The sequence below is a fragment of the Lipophrys pholis genome (assembly GCF_963383615.2).
Source record: "Lipophrys pholis genome assembly, chromosome: 6".
In the NCBI taxonomy this organism is placed as follows: domain Eukaryota; kingdom Metazoa; phylum Chordata; class Actinopteri; order Blenniiformes; family Blenniidae; genus Lipophrys; species Lipophrys pholis.
This window is the reverse complement of record NC_137629.1, coordinates 31,258,168-31,279,805: the sequence shown is the minus strand read 5'-3', so window position 1 is coordinate 31,279,805 and position 21,638 is coordinate 31,258,168. Positions and strand designations below refer to the sequence as shown.

The following is a 21,638-nucleotide window of genomic DNA, read 5'->3' as shown; positions in this document are numbered from 1 at the left end:
GCTAAGCTCTGGTATCTAAATCTATTCAACTGAAATGACACAAGAATGATCATTAATTGTGTTTTGGGTCACGGACGAGCCTAAAAAGCATTAAAATGGCTGCATTGCATCACACATGGTGATTAAGTGCAGTGGATTTGACTCCGGTTGCCCCTGCTGGTGTAATAACTGCACCATGTGGTGGAAACAGCAGCCGTGGAAAAGCACAAGACAGATCCACAGTCTCCACACCACGGACGCGCTTAATGAGTCAATAATGTGGTTTTCCTCTTCTCATTTCACACATCTGAGCACTCCGCCCACAGACGCTGACTGAAATAGCTGCCATCTAATGGTCCTGAGAAAACAAACAACACGTCGCATCCTGAGAGTAATTCCTCCTCCAGCAGCCAGAAAGAAAAAAAAAAACCTGGAGTCTTCATCTGAGAAGCCACCGATACCAAATGAATTCAAATTCATATCAAATGAAGGATCAGTGGCGGCGCGGAGCAGAATAAAGATGTCGTTGATGTTTAATGTGCGTATTATCACAGTGAAGTGGGTTTACTGCTCTGGATCACTCTCAGCGGTGTGACGACTCGTCATCGTGACTCACTGGAAGAAATGATGAAGATTGTCCCATTTATTGTCACAGTATTTACTGAGGAGCCGTGCGAGTGCGCCTCACTGCTCTTGATATTAAAGGTTTAGATAAATGAAGAAATGTGGTCACACAAGCTCACGAGAATAGAGGAAACTTATAAAATAAGAGTTTAACAGTGAAAAACGTCATAAGATTATAGCAAATAATACGGTTGTGTTGTAAATCCCAAAAATTTGCTTTAAAAAAAACTGAAAATTGGACAGTTTTAAGTGGTTTTATCCTTAAAAGTTCCTGTATTAGGTATAGAAATGTGACAATGGTGATTTGTTTAAACAAATCTGATTAAGTGTAGAAAAATATGCAGAAAAAGGAAAATCTTTGTTGTTCAATTCCCATATATGAGTATATAAAATGTTAAAAGTCCGGTAAGCGTTTGGTGAGAGCAACAAGTCGTGAAACCAAAACGATTATATAAAAAATACATACAACCATTTACATATTAACATTTGTTCTTTTTTTTTTTTTTGCAAATAAACTTGACAATTTTGATTAATTCCGTGCGCCTGCCTCTTTAAGAGGTGAGGAGAAAAGATTATTTGGCAACAGGAACACATAACGAACAAGCGGTGGGAATGGTATGTACCAGCTGAAACCAGCAGAGGGCGGTAGTGCAACTTTATGGACGCAAACTGCTGTGAAACCCAAAACGAGAAGAAGACGAGTTCACGATTCGGCAAACAAATTTGGCAAAAATTCTGGGATTTTAGTGAAAATAGGAGCATATATCAAAAAAAAAAAGCACATCAAAACGTGCAGAAAAATTAGGGAATAGTGGCCGACGACTTGTTAATGATTTGGCAAACCGTTTCCGGAAACAAAAAACGGCTGAAAAAGTGGCCAAAAGTAAATCAGAATTATTCTCGTTTGTTGATGTTTTATACATGTAGTTTTACTTCTAAACATAAACACACAAAAACAAACATTAAAAGCTAATGAAGCGTTTATATAAAGACACACCCCACCAGCAGCACTTTTAAAGGCATTTATTGATGAAATACACACTTAGGTTTTTGACAAAAGCTTCTGTAATTTTGTACGTAAGAAATTCGAGCCCCGACTCTAAGACCCCAAAACTCCACCAATTAAATGCGTCGATGGAAACCAGTTCATTCCATGTGCAATAAATAACAATACAAAAGTAGGCAAGGAAAAGGGCACCTGAACATGTGCCAGTGTTAACCTGAAAATTAAAAAAAAAAACAACAAAAAAAAAAATCATTTGAGGAGATCTGTCGCGTAAAAAAGAAGGGAGAGGAGGAGGAGGAGGAGGAGGAGGAGGAGAGTGAAACAACATCCAGTCGTTTGTAGTTCGGGTGCATTAGAGTGTGAGTTCTGAGATTCCCTTGGTCATCCTCAGGACCAGAAGGCATTAAGTGACCTGAGGAACCGACTGGAAAAGAAAGGAAACAGTAGAAAATAATAATCATTAAAAACAATATCAATGGAGTTCTATGCTGAAACCTGGAAACATCCAAGAACCGCATATTGCACATTTCCTTGCAAAATACAAGAACCACATTGCCAGATTTACACCGTTTGTTTTACATTAATGCACTTGGATTATTTTCTTTTTATAAAGCAAGGAGGGAATGTTCGATTTAAAACAGGAACTGTTGCAGAGGTCATTTTCAGCAGAAATAGATAAGAGGAAATGGACAGACATTCTGCTATGGCTCATCGGGGCGTGTCATGGAGAGATTTTGGGAACTTTCGCAGTAGTTTTGGGGAGAATTACTGAAATCCAGTACATGAATGATGAAACAATCCACTCATTCGTCTGTTCTAGAAAAGCTCTGAATCGACGCTGGTGGTGCAGATACCTTCAATCCACCCCGGAGGTCTCTCTCTCTCTCTCTCTCTCTCTCTCTCTCTCTCTCTCTCTCTCTCTCTCTCTCTCTCTCTCTCTCTCTCTCGCTCTCGGACCACCAAGTGGAAACGAGGGAGAGAGCTCAACAAAGAAACGCCGCCACACTCCCAGAGTGGACGCTTATAACAGTGGAGTCAACACAGAAGAGCCATTTTAAGTTGCCAGGAACGATTCTGCTGCCAACGGGCTCCCAATGAAAAGCCCAGAGCAAACGCCGCCGCCAACGCCGCCGCCGCCGCCTCTTGAGGGGAACTTTCTGAGACGTCTCCGAGTTCAGTCCAAATCAGGCCGCGCAGATTGCGCCTTAAGAGTCGCCTACAATCCGCTCACACAGCCGGACGTCCAGGAGCCTCAAAAGCACCGTGACTGAATGGAAACTGTGACTAAGGTTCTGACAGGAGATCCGGCTCAGAGCGGAGACGGGTCGCGACCCCGAGGCGTCTCTTGGCGCTGACCCCGATCTGCAGAGCCGGACCTCCTCTAAGCCGCCGACGTCTCAATCGCAGGTCCCCGATAACGAGGCGAACGTCGAAGACGCGACCAGCCGAGAGTGGAGAAGGTCACGTCTGCCAGGAGCTGAAGAGGAAACGCCGCCATATTGGGAGATTTATTTTTATTTTTTTTATTTTAAATTCGTCCATCGGGGATTGAAACGCATCTCGATCGGAGGAGCCGGTAATAAGTGCGAAATCCCCTCGGAGGCGCCCCGTTTCTCTTCACAGCATCAGCGCCGACACAGTCTACGACTTATTCGAAGCCGTTTTCACAGCGAGCCGGGGCATGTGGGTAAAAAAAAAATTAATAAAAAATCGACAAAAGAGATGAAGCAGCACCTTGTTTATCGACGCGGCTCAGACGGGAGGAGACACACCGAGGACTCCAGCAAAACTTCCCGTTGCCGATTTCTGTCTTGAAGTTTGAAAGTTTGGAGGTGTTAGCACCACGGAAAGCACCGGCGGCAGAGACGAAGGCTCCGCCCCCCCTCCCCTGACCCCCCTCCCCCGATCCCCCATCACAGGGTTTCTTTGAACGAAACTCGACAAACATATAAACTGTTCCCGGGAGGTTTTGTTCACACTGCAGCCTGTTTTGTTGTCGAGTTCCAGACTCTTCTTTCAGTCGCTGCTGTCCTTCAGACGATCCAGACGATCCTCACTAACAGGAAAAGTCTCCGAAGCTTTTGGACGAAGTGAAACGGAAACGTTTCCTCCAGTAAAACGTCTCCATATTGTCACCTTAAACTTACGGCCTGAAGTCATTTTTATCAGCTTTTTGTTTGTTTAAACTGAAGTTAAATAGTGTTTGGTAGTTTTAAAATGACTTTCTTATAATTTTCTGAATAAAATGATTCATTCAACTATGTCCATGTTCCCACTAGTGACCACTAGTTGGCGCTGCGGGTGTCTTTTTTTTTGTTTTTCTTTAAATACTACAACCACCCACACAGACGCAGGAAACATTATGATCATAAACATTCAAGCGTCTTATTTGTAAAAGATCATATTTTTCGTAAAAGAAATAAAAAATAAAAGCTTGTGATTCAGGTGACTGTAGTAAATGTAGACTTTGTTGGGGAAGCTGTTCAGTCCTGAATCCACAATTCTTAGTATTGCAAGAATATTTACAGTAAACACGTGCAGTGAAATTAAACAGAAAAGTCAAGTTGTTCCCGTGTTAAAGAAAATATCTCCGACAGTCTAAAGTAATGAAAAGTTGACGGTTTATTTAAGAAAGTGTCCAAACGCAGGTTACTTGCCAATACGGCCACAAACTTTCATCCAAAACCAAACAGATCAGGACAAATCCCAGGTTTTCTTTAAGCTTTAACATCCAATCAAGAATTCAGTCTGGAAACTCGAGGATGAAAATAAAAGCAGATCAGGACGCGGTGTGAACAAAAGCGCCGGGATAAAGAGAATAAACCAGTTTCTCTCTCCGACACACAGATGTAACGTGTTCTTCTGCTCGTAGTGAGGATTACAGATTACAGTAGCACCTTGCTGGGTGTGGACGGAGAAGCCGCCGATTCGGTCGGGACTTTTTCGCGGCCTCGACTTTTACACGAGAGTCGCTCGGAGCACGAGGGCGACCGGTCGGGTTTGAGGAGGAGCTGAACCGTGAAGCGGCGATGAAACCAAGGAACTCAGAACCACTGAAAACTGTGTGGCTTTTAGCCTGTTAACACAAGTCGCCACTTCCAGTTGAAGACGGTCGGTTCGGGGGTTTCTAACGTCGACAGTTTGTCACACAGCTCAGCACAGCTTGTTCCCAAGGTAAGAAAACACATTTAAAAAGCACCAGAATGACCAAACAGCAGTCATTTTTAAACGAGAGTTTCATTAACAAAATACTCAAAAGGAAAAGAAAGAGGGAGGAAAAAAAAAAAAGAAAAGAAAGAAAGAAATCTCAGTCCCTGTGTGAAACCTGAATTTTTGCAAGGTTTTTTTTTTTTGTTTTCGTGAAATCAGCAATATTGAACTCTGGCTATTCAGCAAATGGAGAAAAAAAAATAAATAAAAACTTCTTAAAGGTACAACATGTAAGATTTGGGTAATGCCACATGTCTGTGTTAGGTGGCAGTAGTGAGTCGGTGTAGCGTTCAGTTTCTGTACGATAAAACTGGTTTCTCGCGTTAAAAACATCACATTTTGTACCTTTTTGTGTCTCCGGCTGGCAGTGAGAAGTAACTGAAACATCACCCAGAAATCAGCAACCTGCACTCCCGTTTTAAACGAGGAACCGTTTCACCTTCTCAAACGATAACCACCACCTTTCTTTTCTTGTGTCCACGCTTAAGCTTGTTCGATTTGGACTTTTTGAAATTTACATGTTGTGGCTCCATTGTTGATTTCATGAGACGGAACACCTGAAAACCTAAAAGCTGTAAACATGTGAGGACGGGTTATGAAGGGCTGCGGGGGAGATCGATGGAAACAAACAACTCCTCTGCCAAAATGTTGGTTTGAAAAAAAAAAAGTAATGTTTAAGATGCTCGTATAGCAGCAGTGTGGCTGTGATGCGTTTGTGTGAGATTTGGTTTTATGCAATTAGATTTGTGTGTAATCTGATCTGTGTGTGCCTTAATACTCGTAAAATGTCTCCATTCAGTCAGACGATCTTTTAACGTGTGGATTTTTGCTACCGTCCTGCCCTGATCGATTTGGGTTTTTGTGCCCTCTGTGTGGACTGGCAGGCTCATCCTCCAAACGCTGCAATGTCGCGTTTGATACTACAGCTGCAGTGTCTATTGGTGACAAGAGCGGTCGTAGAGCTACTGAAACAGTGTCCAACCTGCCAGTCAAGACTGAGGGAACCACGTGTGGAAAGGCAAGGCTGAGATGGAGGTGAAAAACTGACATTTTCACGTCTCTGTGGGGCAAAAAGAAGTCGTATAAATCAAACACAGATGAACACACACACACACACTCAAATCATCCCCGCTACCTTACCAGCAACCATTTGCAGACAGAAGTGTGTCGTTTAGCATCACTTTGAGGCTTGAAGTTGTTGAATAAATGGTCCAGAAATGAGTGTATTCCATTGGAGAGATGAGGATCATGAGGTTGTGGGAGAGTCGTGAAGCTTTTCAGAGCTGAAATGTATTTAGAACCCACGCACACACACATGGAAGAGGATCTGATATAGTTGTTTTGTGTCTTTCTCAGACAACATAAAAATGCATTTATATATTTTGATACTGATAATGAGTCTGTCTTTAAAAATCCTAATTTATCACCTTATGGACACGTATTGTCCAACATATAGATAGCACTTTTGGGATCCACTTTCTTTTTATTTTTTAACAGTCTAAAGTCTCTCTTCAATCTCTTTCTCTCTCTGTAATGACATTTTATATACAATATCGGTATATAGAACATAAATTACTACACAAAGAAATTGCCTATTCACAATTGACAATCATCAAGAACCCAAATAGCAAATTAGATGAAGCCAAAAAAACAAAACAAATAAAAAAAAAAAACAAAAAAAAAAAAACAATTCAGAGACAATTTATTTGATAATCCGCTAGAATTGATGCCTGTTATATAATTTTTTTTCCATAAACTTTCTTTGCTCCCAAGATGTTTCTAGTGTATTGTGAGTATATATATATATATATATATATATATATATATATATATATATATATATACATATATATAAACACCTTTCTCTTCTGCGTTCAGTTGAGTTTCCGGGAGGATGAAGTCTGCATGAAGCTCGAAAAGATGTGAATCCCGACATCTTGTTGGCGTGTAAACAACAGAGCACCAGTAGTGTCTTGGTTCCATGTGTCTCTTCTGTACAAAAGTATAAATATATGCTTTCTCTCCATTAGTTTTTTTTTTTTTTTTTTTTTCTTTTTTCTTCTGTTTTTGTTCACATATGTAGGATGTAGCGGACAAAAAAAAAAACAACAAAAAAAAAAGGTTGTTTCTGTCTGTAAAAACCCTCCCAGTGTTGCAGTATCTGTGCTGGAGGCGGTCGTGTGTTGAGTTGTTGGAGTCGTACCCCCCACCCCACCCCACCCCACCCCACCCAACCCCCATCCCCCCGACGAGGGTCCCGACCTGCTGGCTTGTTGTGTTGACGTTTTACGGTCGGCCGTTTTGCTTGGTGTTGGTTGATCGTCTTTGCATAAATTAAAAAAAAATAAAAAATAAAAAAATGTTTCGGCACAGTCCGCTGACCACCGGGCCAACCAGAAGAAACAACAACAACCCAAAAAAAAAAAAAAAAACAAGGAGAAAAAAAAAACAACAACAACAACTGTTGTGTCCGTTGTAGCTACAGCAGATCCATCTTGGGTCTGTAATGGAGCAGGAGCGGCGATTTCTGGAAGGAAGAAAACAATTTCACCTCAGGTTACCATGTCTGCAGGAAACTAATTCTTATTAACACACATTTTATACACGTTGTTCTTTTCTTGTAAAAAAAAAGAAAGAAAAAAAAAAGAAAAGTGAAACGGCTATTAAAAAGATTTTTTTTGTGTGCGTGCTTCTCTCTCTTTAATGTATTCAGCCTCCTTCTCTTTGTGTCCTCCTGTATTATTAATAACATTCCTCCAGTTTGGGAAAAAATATATAAAAATAAAAGTATTTTATGAGTTATACTGTTGCTCTGCTTCTCTTTCCCACTTTGTCTGGAAAATCATAACTTTTTTCTTCAGCGACATTTCAAGTGAAAACTCTTTGTTCTTGTGTTTCCGTGTCAGAAAACTTTGGCGATTAAATATTAACATCCCAAAAACTAATGGCAGTTAGATAGTTAGTTTTATTTTGGTTGCATTTATACAAAGCAGCAAATAAGAACCTTATTATAAAAAAAAAACAAAAAAAACAATGAACCGTCCAGCAACCGAAAATGGAATCTGCTGAAGCCTGCGGATTATTTTGCCGATCCTGTACCATCAAAGGATTACAAACAAAGATCAATAATCAAATACTAAATGACATTTTAAATTAGAGATCGCTTTTCAGATAATAAATAAATATCAAATTAACAATTCACAACATAACATTTAATTATTTTACATCCTAAACTAGAATTTCACCTTTTCAGTTCATTCCATAACCTCACTCCCAAAACTGACACACGTCTAGATTTAACATTTGTTCTTACGTTACAGATTTCAAACATTTAACGCCCCTCTTAAATTAAAAATGCGATTACACGACAACACCAGAAACGCTAAAAACGATGTAGTAAGCGTGCCGGGCCATGAGTGGGCGCTGTTGGTTGTTTTTCTAATGAAACTGCACAAACGTGAGCAGAGAGCAAGACGCTCTAAACATTAACAATGGGAGTACACAGATTATTTAGTGGACAGACGACCAGGTTGGATTGTTATTACGGTGACTGTCAAAATAAAACTACCGAGTCCAGCAGAATAAGGACTGGGAGTCACGACACGACGGAGGAAAGCGTTGTTGTTATTGTGCACGTACTGAGCATGTGCAGAAGTATTTACTACACAGCCGTGGTGCACAAGTGCAGCAGCAGCGTTCCGGAAAAGTCCCGTTTCCATGGAGACGGCCCGCGTCCCAAAAGCGATTTTCTAAAAAATACAGTTTTCTGCAGCTCCGAGCGGCGTCGTCATGTAAACAGGAGTTTAATGTTCAAGACATGAAATCAGCTCGTGGAGGCGATACATCAGCTGTAAATGTAAATGTGTGTGTGTGTGTGTGTGTGTGTGTGTGTGTGTGTGTGTGTGTGTGTGTGTGTGTGTGTGTGTGTGTGTGTGTGTGTGTGTGTGTGTGTGTGTGTGTGTGTTCTATATGAGATGCTGCATCATGTCAGGTGATGCATTTAAACGAATCAGGGAAAGATTCTGCCCATAAATTACCTTAAATCTCCATCTGGTCACAACAACAAATTTCAAAGTGTGGTCCTTCCCCAGGATTTCTTCGTTGCATAAAATGTCCAGCTGTGGGGAGAAAGACAAAAACAAAACAGAACTAATAACTAAACAACATCTGACCCGAGACCGGCAGCTCAGAAGCGTCTTAACAGTCGCACAGAGAGGCGATCTAACAACCACAGGATGATAAACTGAACCACTGCTCTCTTTATTTCCCCTTTACTGCCCAAACATCTCTGTTTTGAGGGGGAAGGAGTCGGTGTGGAGCTCATTTCCCATTTGACACGGGGAGTCCTGTGGCTCCTGTGAGGACGAGAGGGAAAGTTCGATGCTGAACACGAGGCCGACTCGACAGATCTACCTCTCCCCCTGTGAAGTCAACATTGATATTCTGCTGAGCGGCACCTCGCATCTGCATCTGCCAATCAATACTGGGAGACAAGGGAGGAGGAGGAGGAGGAGGAGGAGGAGAGTGGGCTGGAGCTCAGGAGCAACACTGCCACAGCGCCTCCCGCTGGCCTGCACTGGAAGGACACTCAGAGCTTCAATCAGCACAGGGAAGAAAGACACATTAAGACGAAATTCAGAAAATCTTCAGCGTTAAGAACAAAAGATGAGTTTACCACTCCAATAAAAATCAATGCAGGCAAATAGAAGAAGAGAAAGGGTGGAGAATTAAGTGAAAATGTTCCCACTGGGAGGGATATTTTAGAAAGATCCTCTTGTTATTTCCTGCTTTTTTCATAATCTATGACTGGTAATGTCTAATATTCACATCTGGTTGCTTTTTAAACTATTTAAATCTGTAAAATTGGCCTTTGAAAAATGTATAATATAGGTGTTATTTTGTTGTTTATTTTGTAGTGAGATGGTGAATAGAATAGAACAGAATAGAATAGAATAGAATAGAATAGAATAGAATAGAATTACTTTATTAGTCCTCGAGGTTGTTTTTAACTTGTGGAGTGAATACACACTAAAACGTTCGCCCAAAACAAAAATGTATAAAATATTCATGAAAATGTGAGAAAAACAAACTCACATATGGTCGATTCACTTGAAACCGTCATAATTTCATGTATTTTGCCGTTTACAAAGATTCTGCCTTCTTACAGGGGTTGTACGTGATTTTTCAGTGCGTGTACAGTTTTAGGAATACTGTGTTTTTCTCTCCGAAATTTTAAAACTGCTCCTCCTTCGGCCTTCATCTGGCCCAATTCTACCTCCTCCAGTGCGACGCCAGCCATGGATCTGGCCTCTAAATCAAAGTCTAGCACTGTGTTGAACTCATCTACAGGTTCTGTCACCAACTGTTCTCAAACAGCTGGAATATTAAATTCAGATCAGCTCGAGGTGAGCCCGTCTGGTATCGAGGTGTGTATCATTTAGGTCCTGTAATTTGCAAGGTGGTGACTCCATCACGTGCACAGAGAGTATTGGTTGACCTTCGTCCCTCCTTCGTACCACTTTTAATCAACACTGATCAATGCAGACCAGGTACGCCCCAGAGGAAGAGGGAGCTCGTTACTTTTAGCCCTTTTTTACATTAACTTTTAGGCATAAAATGTCGACTTGGTATCAAATATGTCTAAAAACGAACAACAACCAGGATGAAGACATAAGCAGGTATTTACTACACGTGTTTGTGGTAATAATAATCATAATAAATACTGTAAATTAGGCGTTTCTAGTGACTTTACTCACTATTGTACAATTGAATAATAATTAATAGAATATTATGTTAAAGAAGTATTTAACATCTAAAATATTTTGAGTTTCACGGATGTTTTTATTTACTAAATTAAAGCTTTTCTTCATTTTGTTAAAATGTTTCTGGCTTTATCTTTTGTGTTAACATGTTTGAAACAAATAAGAGTAGCGTAATCTCCGGACTACTGAGCGCACCTCAATATAAGCCACAAAATTTAAAGAGGAAGAAAAGAAAGGCCGGAGTTACGTGATGCACCTGAACGCATCACCCATGTGTCTCTGGCATGAAGCTCGTTGATCCATAAATCTGCTGCGATGTTGTTGGTACAATTTAAAACGCGTGTGAAAAAAGTTGCAGCTTATAGTCACGAAATTACGGTAGTAATAGGGCGAATATCGTTTGACTTATTGGTGAAATCCTCAGTCCACCAAATTTGAGTTAAAGCGTTGATATCTTGCGTTCCTGCTTGTTTTCAGCTGCGTCTCCCTCAACCCTTCATTCTTCCAGCTATTTCCGATCTCTGGTTTGTTAACGGGGCGAAGCATTTCCATGCGATGACATGACCGCAGTGACGACGAATGAGTGGCGTGCTGCGCTGCGGAGCCCCGAGTCGTTTCAACCGGCGTCTTTTGAAAGCCGAGAGAAAAGAACAACAATGGCTGGCGGGCCGAGCATCCGCCTCGCCGGAGCTGCGCTGATGGAGGCCGACGATATGATGGAGCCGACCCACTCATCTCCGTGACAGCCAGTGAGGGAGGAGGATGTTGGGGGCGGGGGGGTTGGGGGGGGCAATAGAAAAATAGACGGCGGTGATGAATATTCACAACACCCCTAAAAATCCATCTGTCAAAGTATCGCCCACTCTCGTCCCCCCCGCTGCTCCGAACAGGAGGACGAAGACGACAAGGAGGAGAATTAGATATCGCAGCGGCTCGTTTCCTGCTAAATATAACAAACACAAAGCCGTGACTCAGCGCAGGCAAACTCAATAAACTGACCCTTTCATGGAACTTACTTAAAAATGATCAACTTTGTGAAAGGAAACTGAACTTTGTGTAACAACGGGAATCAATAAGTGAGAGAAATTATCTGAAATTCATGTGAGTGTCAAGAATCTGGAAGTCAGAGTTACCTTAACTCAATCATATACTAAAGAAATATTACTTATGGATGAATCAATGTGGACATTAAAAGCCCCATTATAAGAAAATCCACTTTCTCCCAGAATACATCTGGTTGATATCGCAAATTTATTGATCTACGTCTTGATCTGTCAAATAAGTATTAAAAAAATGTTCTCATCATATCTTTAGTGTAGGAAATAATAACGTTATTACATGAACAATAATGTAATACGTGCCAATAACAGAATAATTTAGGCTGTTCTAAATGTAAGGAGGCCAATAATATTGTAATAATATTTTACCTATTGTGTAATACCTTATTGCATTAATGGCTTATTTAACTAGAACATGTAATAAATGCAGTCAATAATGTAATAATACATGAATAAAACTGAATTTCTGGAAATAAAACTAAATTTCTGTGTTTTTTCTCCAGATACATGTATAGTAGATGACATGGCCGTCATATTAATTCTTTGTGGATAGATAATATACAGCAATTATAGTAGAAATTCTGGTTATAAACATGTTTTTGTCAATTCTATGACATTATCAGCAAGAAAGCATGTTAATGGCTTTCTTGCATGAAAATTCACCTTTTCCAGTTTGCTACATGGCGCTTACAATATTTGTATTCAATAGAAATGTCTTTAAATTCCCTTTCTTCATTCCCATCACGTGTCTGCAATTTCATTAGAGTCTTATTGACACAAATGGCAGCATCAGCTCGCAGCATCGGCCCCTAGAGGTGGAGAGTGTACCGTGCTCCATCCATCGTATCGTGACTGTGAAATTTAAAGGTTAAAAAACCCGGGAAAGAAAGCAAAAGACCGACGCCGCTTCTTAAATCTAAAGAGCGTCAGGCTGATAATAACAAGCATTCGAGCAGTTTCCCCCTCATCACTGTTCTTTCCAGACTGCTGCAGCGCGCTGTACCTCGTTAAATGATGTCAGGTTAAGCTTTTTGGCGATGAACTTCTTGAGATGGAGGACCGTGGCTTGTGCTGAACAGCGGATCCATTTGCGCTTGAGGCCCCGGAGCTTGCTGCTGTTGCACTCCAGGCAGATGCTGACCTGTCGGGAGGACACAGACAGGAGACAGTGACGGTGAAGCGTTGATAGATTACATGTTTTACTACAGGCATTATCGACTACAACTCAACTAAACTGGAGGATCTGAGGTGCACAAACATTTTTTGTATCAGCTTCACCCAGCTTTAAAATGTCTAAGGCCGCGCTTACATGAAAAATGCTGACAAAATGTGGGTGGAAATCGAATTTCCAAAATAAAAATATTTTTTCGCTACAAATTCGATAAATTGATTAAATCAATTATTTTTTGCCCAGCCCTAAGAGAAGGTATTATATCATTGGCTGGTTATTTACATTATGAGTCGCTAGAAGATCCTTTAAGAAGTTGAAAACTGTTTGGAAAATGTCCCATCAGGACACATTCGCTTTTGTGTTAAGATGTATGGTTTAGTACCACTAATGGCGTCAGAGGGACATAATTGAATGTCTTAAAGTCTTAATCAAAAATTATTCTGAAAAACGAAATAAAATAAAAAAAAATCTAAACAATTTTTCCCCCGCTTTTGTGCAGTTTGCTTATGATAATATAATATAATATAATATATAATATAATATAATAATCACATTTATTCACTGAGATTCATTCATTGACTTGTATTTATTTTATTATGTATTATTTGCTTTATTACACGTAAACTGGTCATAATCATGACATCACTGGTCGCTATCCACCATGTAGAAAACTTTTAATAAATCACCAGAAGTGTTTTCGTGACACTGTCGGTGAATTGGTGCTGCTTCCCTCCTCTGCAGTCGATGCACAGGCCACTGAACCGGAGAGGTCTGCTCTTGCTTATTGGCTTGTTTCATGAGACCGAGTGCCGCCGCCACTGGCCCGTGCTCTTGCCCCCTCCCCCCCTCGGTGGTGACACACCGGGTGGTTTTGGCAGGAGTCAGGAGGCATTACCGCCGCCGAGCCTCTCGCCTCCGCGTATCAAAAGACAGCGTGGCGGGAGGACAGAAGCTTTGTATTACTTCATTTGCGGACGTCTCTTCTCGTCTGGCTGTTCGGAGACGGTGAGAACCGGCGCCGCCCCGGCTTCGGTTTGGAAAATCGCCTCTGCTCTGGAACAAACACGGGCAGCGCTTCACTGCGCAGCCTGCAGAGCAGCCTCGCAGTGAATCCGCTTTCCAGTGGTGCTGGCAATGAGGGGAGACTGTAATGTGAAATAAAAACCTTGGCGGTGATCGGGCGTCTCCAGCCCGACTGCCCTCCGCCGGCCCGTTTGATCACATTCAAGCACATTAGCGGTGCGATCGAGGCTAAAAACACAGTTTTGGTTAAAAACACACGCGGTGATGCAACTTTGGTGCAAGAAAACATCTCACGTGCCTTCTGGCAGAAGCTTCAAGGCCTCTTCATACTCCATAAGAACAAGACGAAAGTTCGGCAGTGCGGGGTTCTGTCGAACAAAATTACGTCATTTCCTTCGGCCAGCTCCTTCTGGCCGAACAAATTTGTTTCGGCTGTGCCAACCGCCCTGGCCAAACTATGTAGGAGCCGCACTGCCGAAACTTCTGCACTGCCGTGTGCTGCGCATGCGTGTTCTAGTTCGCTCATGACTATCGATAATATTTTAATCATATTTAGCTTGTAACAGCGCGACTGTACGAGCGCCGCAGCTCGTTAAAATGTCGGAGTATAGGCTGACGTGATGCACCTGAACGCATCACGAACAGCTGTCAGCTCCTGTAGTTAAAACTGGACTAACATCGCGCTCGGACAAAAACTTTTTTATAACTGAAAAAGTTCAGAGAAATGTATTTCTGAAAGCACTGGAGGCCAGAAATAAACTGTGCTGTTGAAAAGTTTAAACGCCGCTTCACAGACTTGTGCCTGCTGCGAGGGGGCGTGGCCTGCGAGTTCGGCAGCTTCTTATCGGAGTATGAACAGTCCTGCCGAAAAAGCTTTTTTTTTCTGCTGCTGGCTGACGTCACTGCCGAATTTTCTTCTTGTTCTTATGGGTTCAAAAGGGAGGATGCAGGGGCCTTCACACTGACGTAACTCGTGGCGTTTTCCTTCAAGATGGTCTGTGTGAGTTCTGAACGTCAGACGGACCCGGCGAGGAGAACTGATGATTAAAGCGAACAAACAAAAAGCCTAAAATAGACGGGAGTTCATTGGATTTACACGAGCGAGAGAGTGCCTTCAAACGTCGTCGTTTATTTGCAGGGTTTTACCGACGTTGTGTTGCTTCCCCTGCTCCGTTCTGCCTCTCGGCTCAAGGTGAGACTCTGAAAGGTCGTCCAGAAGACAGCGGGGAAGTGTTCTGGAAGTCGGCCATGCGTGCCGCTCCGCCTGACAGTTTCTGTGTCTGGGTGATGTCGGGGTGGGGGCAAGGGTGGGGGGGTGGTGGTAAGAGTGTGGGGGTAGCTGTCTCTTCTTCACCTTGGATTCTTTCTCTTTTCTTTGCTCAGCTTTTTAGGACTTCAGTGGATAAAACTTTGTTTTTTTTGTTTTACACCTGAATTAAAATCAGGATAAGAAAACACTGAACTAGCTGAAGAGTGAGAAGTGTATACAAACACATCTTAATGAGGACAATACAGAGATTAAATACTATGAAAGAGATTATTTAAACCTCCGTGAGTATTAAAAGTCTAATATGAATTTAGACCTCAACTAACTTCATGTGCAAAGAGGAAAGTATTAGAATAGCAGCAGTCTATTATTTGCATTTTATTATCAAGAATGAATGAATGAATGAATGAATGAATGAATGAATGAATGAATGAATGAATGAATGAATGGTTTAGAAGCACAACAACACAAAAATCAACACTAAAAACAGTAAATCTTTCCGACTTTGTGAGGAAGCCTAAATCTCTGGAGCTCCAAAAACTTAAATTTTTTTCAATAATATTAAACTGCAAAATGTGGATGTTTTTAACAAAACTGCACGAAGAACATCTCTTTGAACCGCCAGTGTTCAATTCATATATCTCATTTGTTTGTTTTAACAAAACCTGGTCAGTCGTGCCCGCTTTGTTTTTTTTAAACATTCTTGAAATGACTGCGTGGTATGAATCTTTTCGTGTGTGTGTGTGTGTGTGTGTGTGTGTGTGTGTGTGTGTGTGTGCGTGTGTGTGTGCGTGTGTGTGTGCGTGTGTCAGGAGAATCTCAAGGTGCAGAAGGTGAAAAAACAGAAAGGTTTACTTTTTTAGTTTCATTTAGTTTGAGGCCTCGTTTCCACGACGACGACTCAAGCGAAAACTGCACGGTTCATGTGTTTTCCTCCCACGTTTACACTGCAGCGGTTTTGAAAGCGCTGCTACTGCACAGCCGCGTTTCTACATGGAGCCGGAGTCGCAGTGCTGCCGTCGTGTAAACGGACTCCTAAAACGCAACAAACGTTCTTTTTGGTTGTTCTACCTGAGAATCCAGTAAACGAGGCCTGAGCGCGTTCTCCTGTCCAAAAGTCTAATCCATTTACCCTTTTGTCTTCTATCGTGTGAAAATCATCTTTCACCACTATTTTCTCGCTCATCCGACCATTTCCTATGCGCCTCTGAGAATGAAGATCTGTAATCGTGCCTGGATGGAGACTCGCGCCGCGGGGTGATTGCTAATTCATTATTCATCGGTCATGCAATGTTTCTTTTTCTTTTTTCGGTTTCATCAGGTATTCCTGAGCTCCCTCCCTCGCTGTGACATTTGACACGACTCCATCCGGCTCCTTTATCGGTTATTCTGTGTGCATTCTGCTGGATATCCATCGCCGGGGGCAGCTTGCTTTTACCGCGCGGTGGCAAAAAAAAGAAGAAGAAGAAGAAATAGTTGACGCACAACGGCAACTTGCAGCAAAGAAGCTCGGTGTTCCTGATCCCTCCACTCTCTGCACTGTTAATATCTTTTTTTCCCAGGTCTTTACGTGGTGCCAGAATACAAATGGGAATCAAGACGAGCCCATTTCCATCTAAAGGTGCGGGTGGATCGCAGTGGTGTCGCTCACTAAGTGGATCTGAGCAAAATCAAACAGCCCACAGACAAACGAAGCCCGTAATTGTAAACCAGCCTGGCGAACCGCGAGGGGGTCCACTTTCATACAGGAAATAATTGAGGCTCTGGCTTTTAAAGCGATTGTAACAACAATTATCACAAACATTGATTTTTATTCCTCGGTGCTTTTTATTCCCGACAGAACGCTTTGCAATTATTTTAACCGATTTGCTTCTAATCTCTTAAAGGACAGACTCATTTTAAATGCTTCCTATAATTTCCAGTACAGGATGAAAAAAAACAGAAGAAAAAACTTTTTTGTAGAAATGTCTCCTATTTCAAGTGAAATACGCACTTTTTTTTTTTTTTTTTTAAATGATTCATAACATATTAATGCATGCAAACTTTTTTGTTCTATATCTGACAGAGATCGAGCTCAATCCTTTCAAACATCTTTTATATGGTTCGTTTCCACCTTGGATTTGTAAAATGTTCTGTTTCTATCTTTCTTTAAAAGGACTTGACATTTTGATGAAACTCTTCATGCGAGCTTCATAAACTTGAGATGCTGTCAGATGTGACGAAGCAGCGTGAGGCTTCAAACTCAGTCGTGATTATTGGGGCTGCGATATCACCTGAATATGCAATAATATCATCTGGTAATAACAATATGAATATTTATTCCTCACTGTGTAAACTTTAACAAACACGTCAAAACAACATCCAACTGTTTGCGTTCGAACGTCGCAGTTGTTTCACAAACTTCTTCAACATGAAAACCCTGAACCACAACGATGCTGCTACAAATGAAACCCCAGCTCCACGTCCTCCTCTTCCTTTCCCCTCTGGAAACATTATGACGGTAGATGGTAGAGTTGTAGATCTGTGATGATAGATCTGAAAGGCTGTCAAATTGTGCACCCTTCAGCCTCCAGAGAAACCTTGTGCAAAACCAGGAGCTTCCTCAGATTAGGAGTATTCCCGCCAAGTATTGCAGCGAGTATAATCTGCGTCGCGTTTTGAAAAGCAGAGCCTCTCGAGCGCCGTCTGAACACGCAGCCACCGACGTCATTACACTCATGTGATGCTGTGTTCGAGTTGGGCTCGGAAAATCGCCTTCTCTTCCACTCCCTCGGTCTCAAGGATGCCGAAACATGGTACCGTGTGATTCTACATGAATCGGTACTTGATAGTACAGATGGAATTCGGTCGGTACCGACAAAAGTACAGAATTCGGTACCCACCGCTAGTCGCACATCTGTAAATTATGGGGCGGCATAGCTCGGTTGGCAGAGCGGTCGTCTCCCAATCGGGAGGTTGTAGGTTTGATTCCCATCTCTGCCTGCCTTCATGCCGAAGTGTCCTTGGGCAAGACACTGAACCCCAAAACTGCCCTCATTGGAGTGACAGCGCCTTGCATGGCTGCAGCCTCCAATGGTGTGTCAATGTGTGTGTGAATGGGTGAATGTGATGAGCTATGTAAAGTGCTTATATACTATATATGTAAGTCCTTTATCATATATTTAAATAAAGGAGGAGAGCTTCATTTTTCATTTCTTGATCTTGAAAACTCAACAAAAGACACTTTTCATTGGTAAAAACTGACAGTTTAGATTAAAGCTGTGCTGAGGACGAGGGGAGCGAATTCTTGATTCCTCAGAGTGATTTAATAATCTTTCCTGGGACGTACGATGATGTAGTGGTTCAGTTCTGTTCCTGCTTTCCTGTGAAGACTTTCCTGGAGGTTACCCATTACTTCTATGATTGACGATGTTGGGTAAAGCTCGTACAGAAGAGATGCGCCGATAATTTTCTCCCCGTCGGGAGTTTGAAGACTCACCTGCTCATCACTGCGATGGTAGTCGTTGTCCTCCTCCGGTTTCTCCTCTCCCGCCTCCTTATGGGCCGTGTCTTCTGATTTGGCGTCGCCTGTTTGAAGAAGCCACAAGAGGGGAGCGTTAACGTTGTAAAGCGCAAATCTCCCTCAAAGAGAATCAATCACCAAGTCCACGTCCAAAGACGTCTGGAACTGGAAGATCCGTTTGTCGCTGCACTCGGTCCCGATTCCCTTATTAAATTAGGTGAGGAGGTTCGAGCACGGCTCGTGTGCACGGCGTCTCCTGCTGAAATCAGACCCGCGGGGGGACACGGGTGTGTTTGTCTCTGCGGTGTTTTATCAGCTTGTGTCCATCGGAGCATGAAAGCGCCTCCTGCAGACGTCCGTTTATAGAGTAATTAAACGTCCGACTGTGTCAGAGCGTCTTTTATAGGCCTTATTCACTATCTGGGCACGTCTGTAATGCTGGTAAAACTTTACTAAGGAGGAAAAAAAGAAGAAAAGAAAAAGCTTTTCTTCTATACTCATTATCCTACATGAGGTCTCGACTCTAGTTGTGCCTTTATAAGGGTTTTCTGGTTTCGTATTTTCTGAAGAAAATTGGGGTATTAAAGGTTTTTCTTTTTAGAGAGAGCAGTGCTGTGCGGTGTACTTATAATAAGGAGAAAAAGGTTTCAGCCTCACTCACTGAAGGAGGCAGGTAAAGTATTGTTTGAATACTACTTGAATGTTTTAACTCACCTCGAGTCAACAAAAGAGTTTATGCAAAAAAGCTTCAGGCAAGATTTGTTAATATTCCTCTAATTTTCCCAAAAAGGAAATATGCATGAATTTATGAGGTTTTTTTCAGCCCCAAAACCTTTTTTATTTTTTTTAAATCCTAGGAATTAACTTTAATTATCCACCACAGAGAGCCACGGGACATACTGGTGTGTTTTTCCGCATCAAGGTGGTTTATTCATGGGAAACCCGGCGAGCTCCACACACGCTGACCAAAGAGACATTCAGAGGTGTCTCACCGTCTCTTCTCTACACACGACAAACTGCTGATGAGTTTTCATTATAGAAACACAAACCACTGCAGCGCAAATCAACACAGTTCCCAGATGTGGCCCCGCACTCTGTCCCGCATCAGAATGACGTAGAAACTTTCCCCTTTTAGGCTCAAAGCAGGAAACTGCCTCCTAACCATGTGCATAATGCCCTCAAACCAATGGGCTCCACACCGTCCTGGCAACAGCTCATTCAATTGAGCCGTGTCTGTGAAGAGAGATAAATATTAAATATGCATGACAATGATTTGCAGGTTCTGCAAATAATGCTGTGAAGGCATTAGTGTCGCACAAACACTGTCCCTTCCTCTCTCAAGTATTCTTACTGCCCCTGACAATTTATGTAACCTTTGAAAACCGGTTAGAGGAAGAAAGAAAAGTCCCACCTTCTTGCTTTTTGCACGTTCAAGGTTCTACAAAGTGTCTGTGCCACTGCAACTTTTCACTCTTTAAGGGGAAAATACAGATTTATAGATTCTTTTCCATTTATAGTTTTAATAGTTTAAGACGCAGTTTCCACAAATCTGAGGAATTCTGAAAAATCAAAAGAGGATTTTTTTATTTATTTTTTTAATCCTGCTGTCGAGTTTGTTTCTGTCGATCTGAAATCTTTAAAGCACCCTAGAGGTAAAAATTATTTATAAATAATTGAAAACTGTTGATACAAAGAGGAAGTGTTCTGCTTAAGGAATACAGGACTGTGTATCACCTCAATTACATGGTCACTGTTTAAAGTGTGTGTGGAACTTGAAGCAGCACTGAGACAAGACATATTTTCTGTTAAACATCGAGAGCAGGAAACAAGTTTTATTGTCATTATTATTATTATTATGTAATACGACAGTGGTTCTCCCATGATAGCATCTTCTGTTTGTTTGTCTTTGACATGTCCAAAAAGAAAAGGGAAGCGGAAAATTGTGAAATTTGCGTAAGAGATTTAGCACATCTGTTAATGTTTTTGTCACCACACTGCATTTCCATGTTTGACCTGTTTTCCTGTTTCTGTCAAATAAAGTGAGGACACAATCTTCACGTTCCAGGCGCCATGATAAAGAGACTGTCAGCGCCGACTGCTGGGGCTCTTCTGCGTAAATTGTTATCATCTGGCCGTTTACGTGTGAGCCAACAACTTCTAAACCACCAGACATCCATGAAAGCTGGTATTTTTGAGAGTCCAGAGGCCCACGAGATGAAATTTGCCAGCTGTGGGAAATTATGACATTAACTGCAATGTGCTTTTTGGACCACCAGGGGCACACTTTAGCTTGTATTATGTGGTTGACTCAGTTCAGGTGATCAGGATTACTACACAGATGTAGGAATGTGTCGACTTTAATGATAATTTCGAGAATTTGACGAGTTATTTTGATCATAATGTGTACTATTCAACTATATTTTTCGAGTTCCAGCTACATGTGGCCAAATGTTTTATATCTTTAAAAAAGTAAATAGGATAAAAATCCACTGTGATCTGCAAGTTATGAAGCACATGGTAAACTGATGGCAGAATATTGTTGAAAAAGCATTTCTTTTATTCACATTTCAGGTTTTTCATGTGTTTTGATAGGATACTTCCGTAAATGTGACTTTCTTAGTGACATATTAACACTTTGTTCTAGTTATTTATATATTATAATGTATTTATTTACTGGTCCAGATCACATTGCGCTCTATGTGGCCCCTGAAGTAAAGTGAGTTTGACACAATTGCTTTAAGACCTTCAACTTAAAAAAAAAAAAATACATAGCAGCTTTCAAATCGTGCCGGACAGCCCAAGTTATGTATTTCTTCATGGATTTTCTTGTTGGCTCTGGTATTGTAGCCATATTGAATTTTCAGATATGAAACTTAGTTATAAAAGTCAAAATTACATTGCAGTGACAAACTTGCCACACAGAATGGTATTGCTTTTCTGTGCTCTTTAAAAACAAAGAGAAAGCGGTTTGTTCGCCTTGGATTTAGTAACTTTAATAACTTTTTGGTGTGTGTGTGTGTGTGCGTGCGTGCGTGC

General features: G+C 41.5%; 1 protein-coding gene across 1 annotated transcript in view; it reads right to left on the bottom strand.

Annotated features, from left to right (window-relative positions):
- Positions 1–6,891: 6,891 nt before the first annotated feature.
- Positions 6,892–21,638, bottom strand: part of pcgf3 (polycomb group ring finger 3) — a 61,549-nt gene continuing 46,802 nt past the window's right edge. The window contains exons 7-10 of the mRNA XM_080466097.1: positions 18,579–18,667; positions 12,643–12,780; positions 8,857–8,937; positions 6,892–7,346 (exon numbers count right to left, since the gene is read on the bottom strand). Of these exons, the coding sequence (XP_080322223.1) occupies positions 7,299–7,346; positions 8,857–8,937; positions 12,643–12,780; positions 18,579–18,667 (356 nt within the window). The 3' untranslated portion in view covers positions 6,892–7,298. The remainder of the gene's footprint in view (positions 7,347–8,856; positions 8,938–12,642; positions 12,781–18,578; positions 18,668–21,638) is intronic.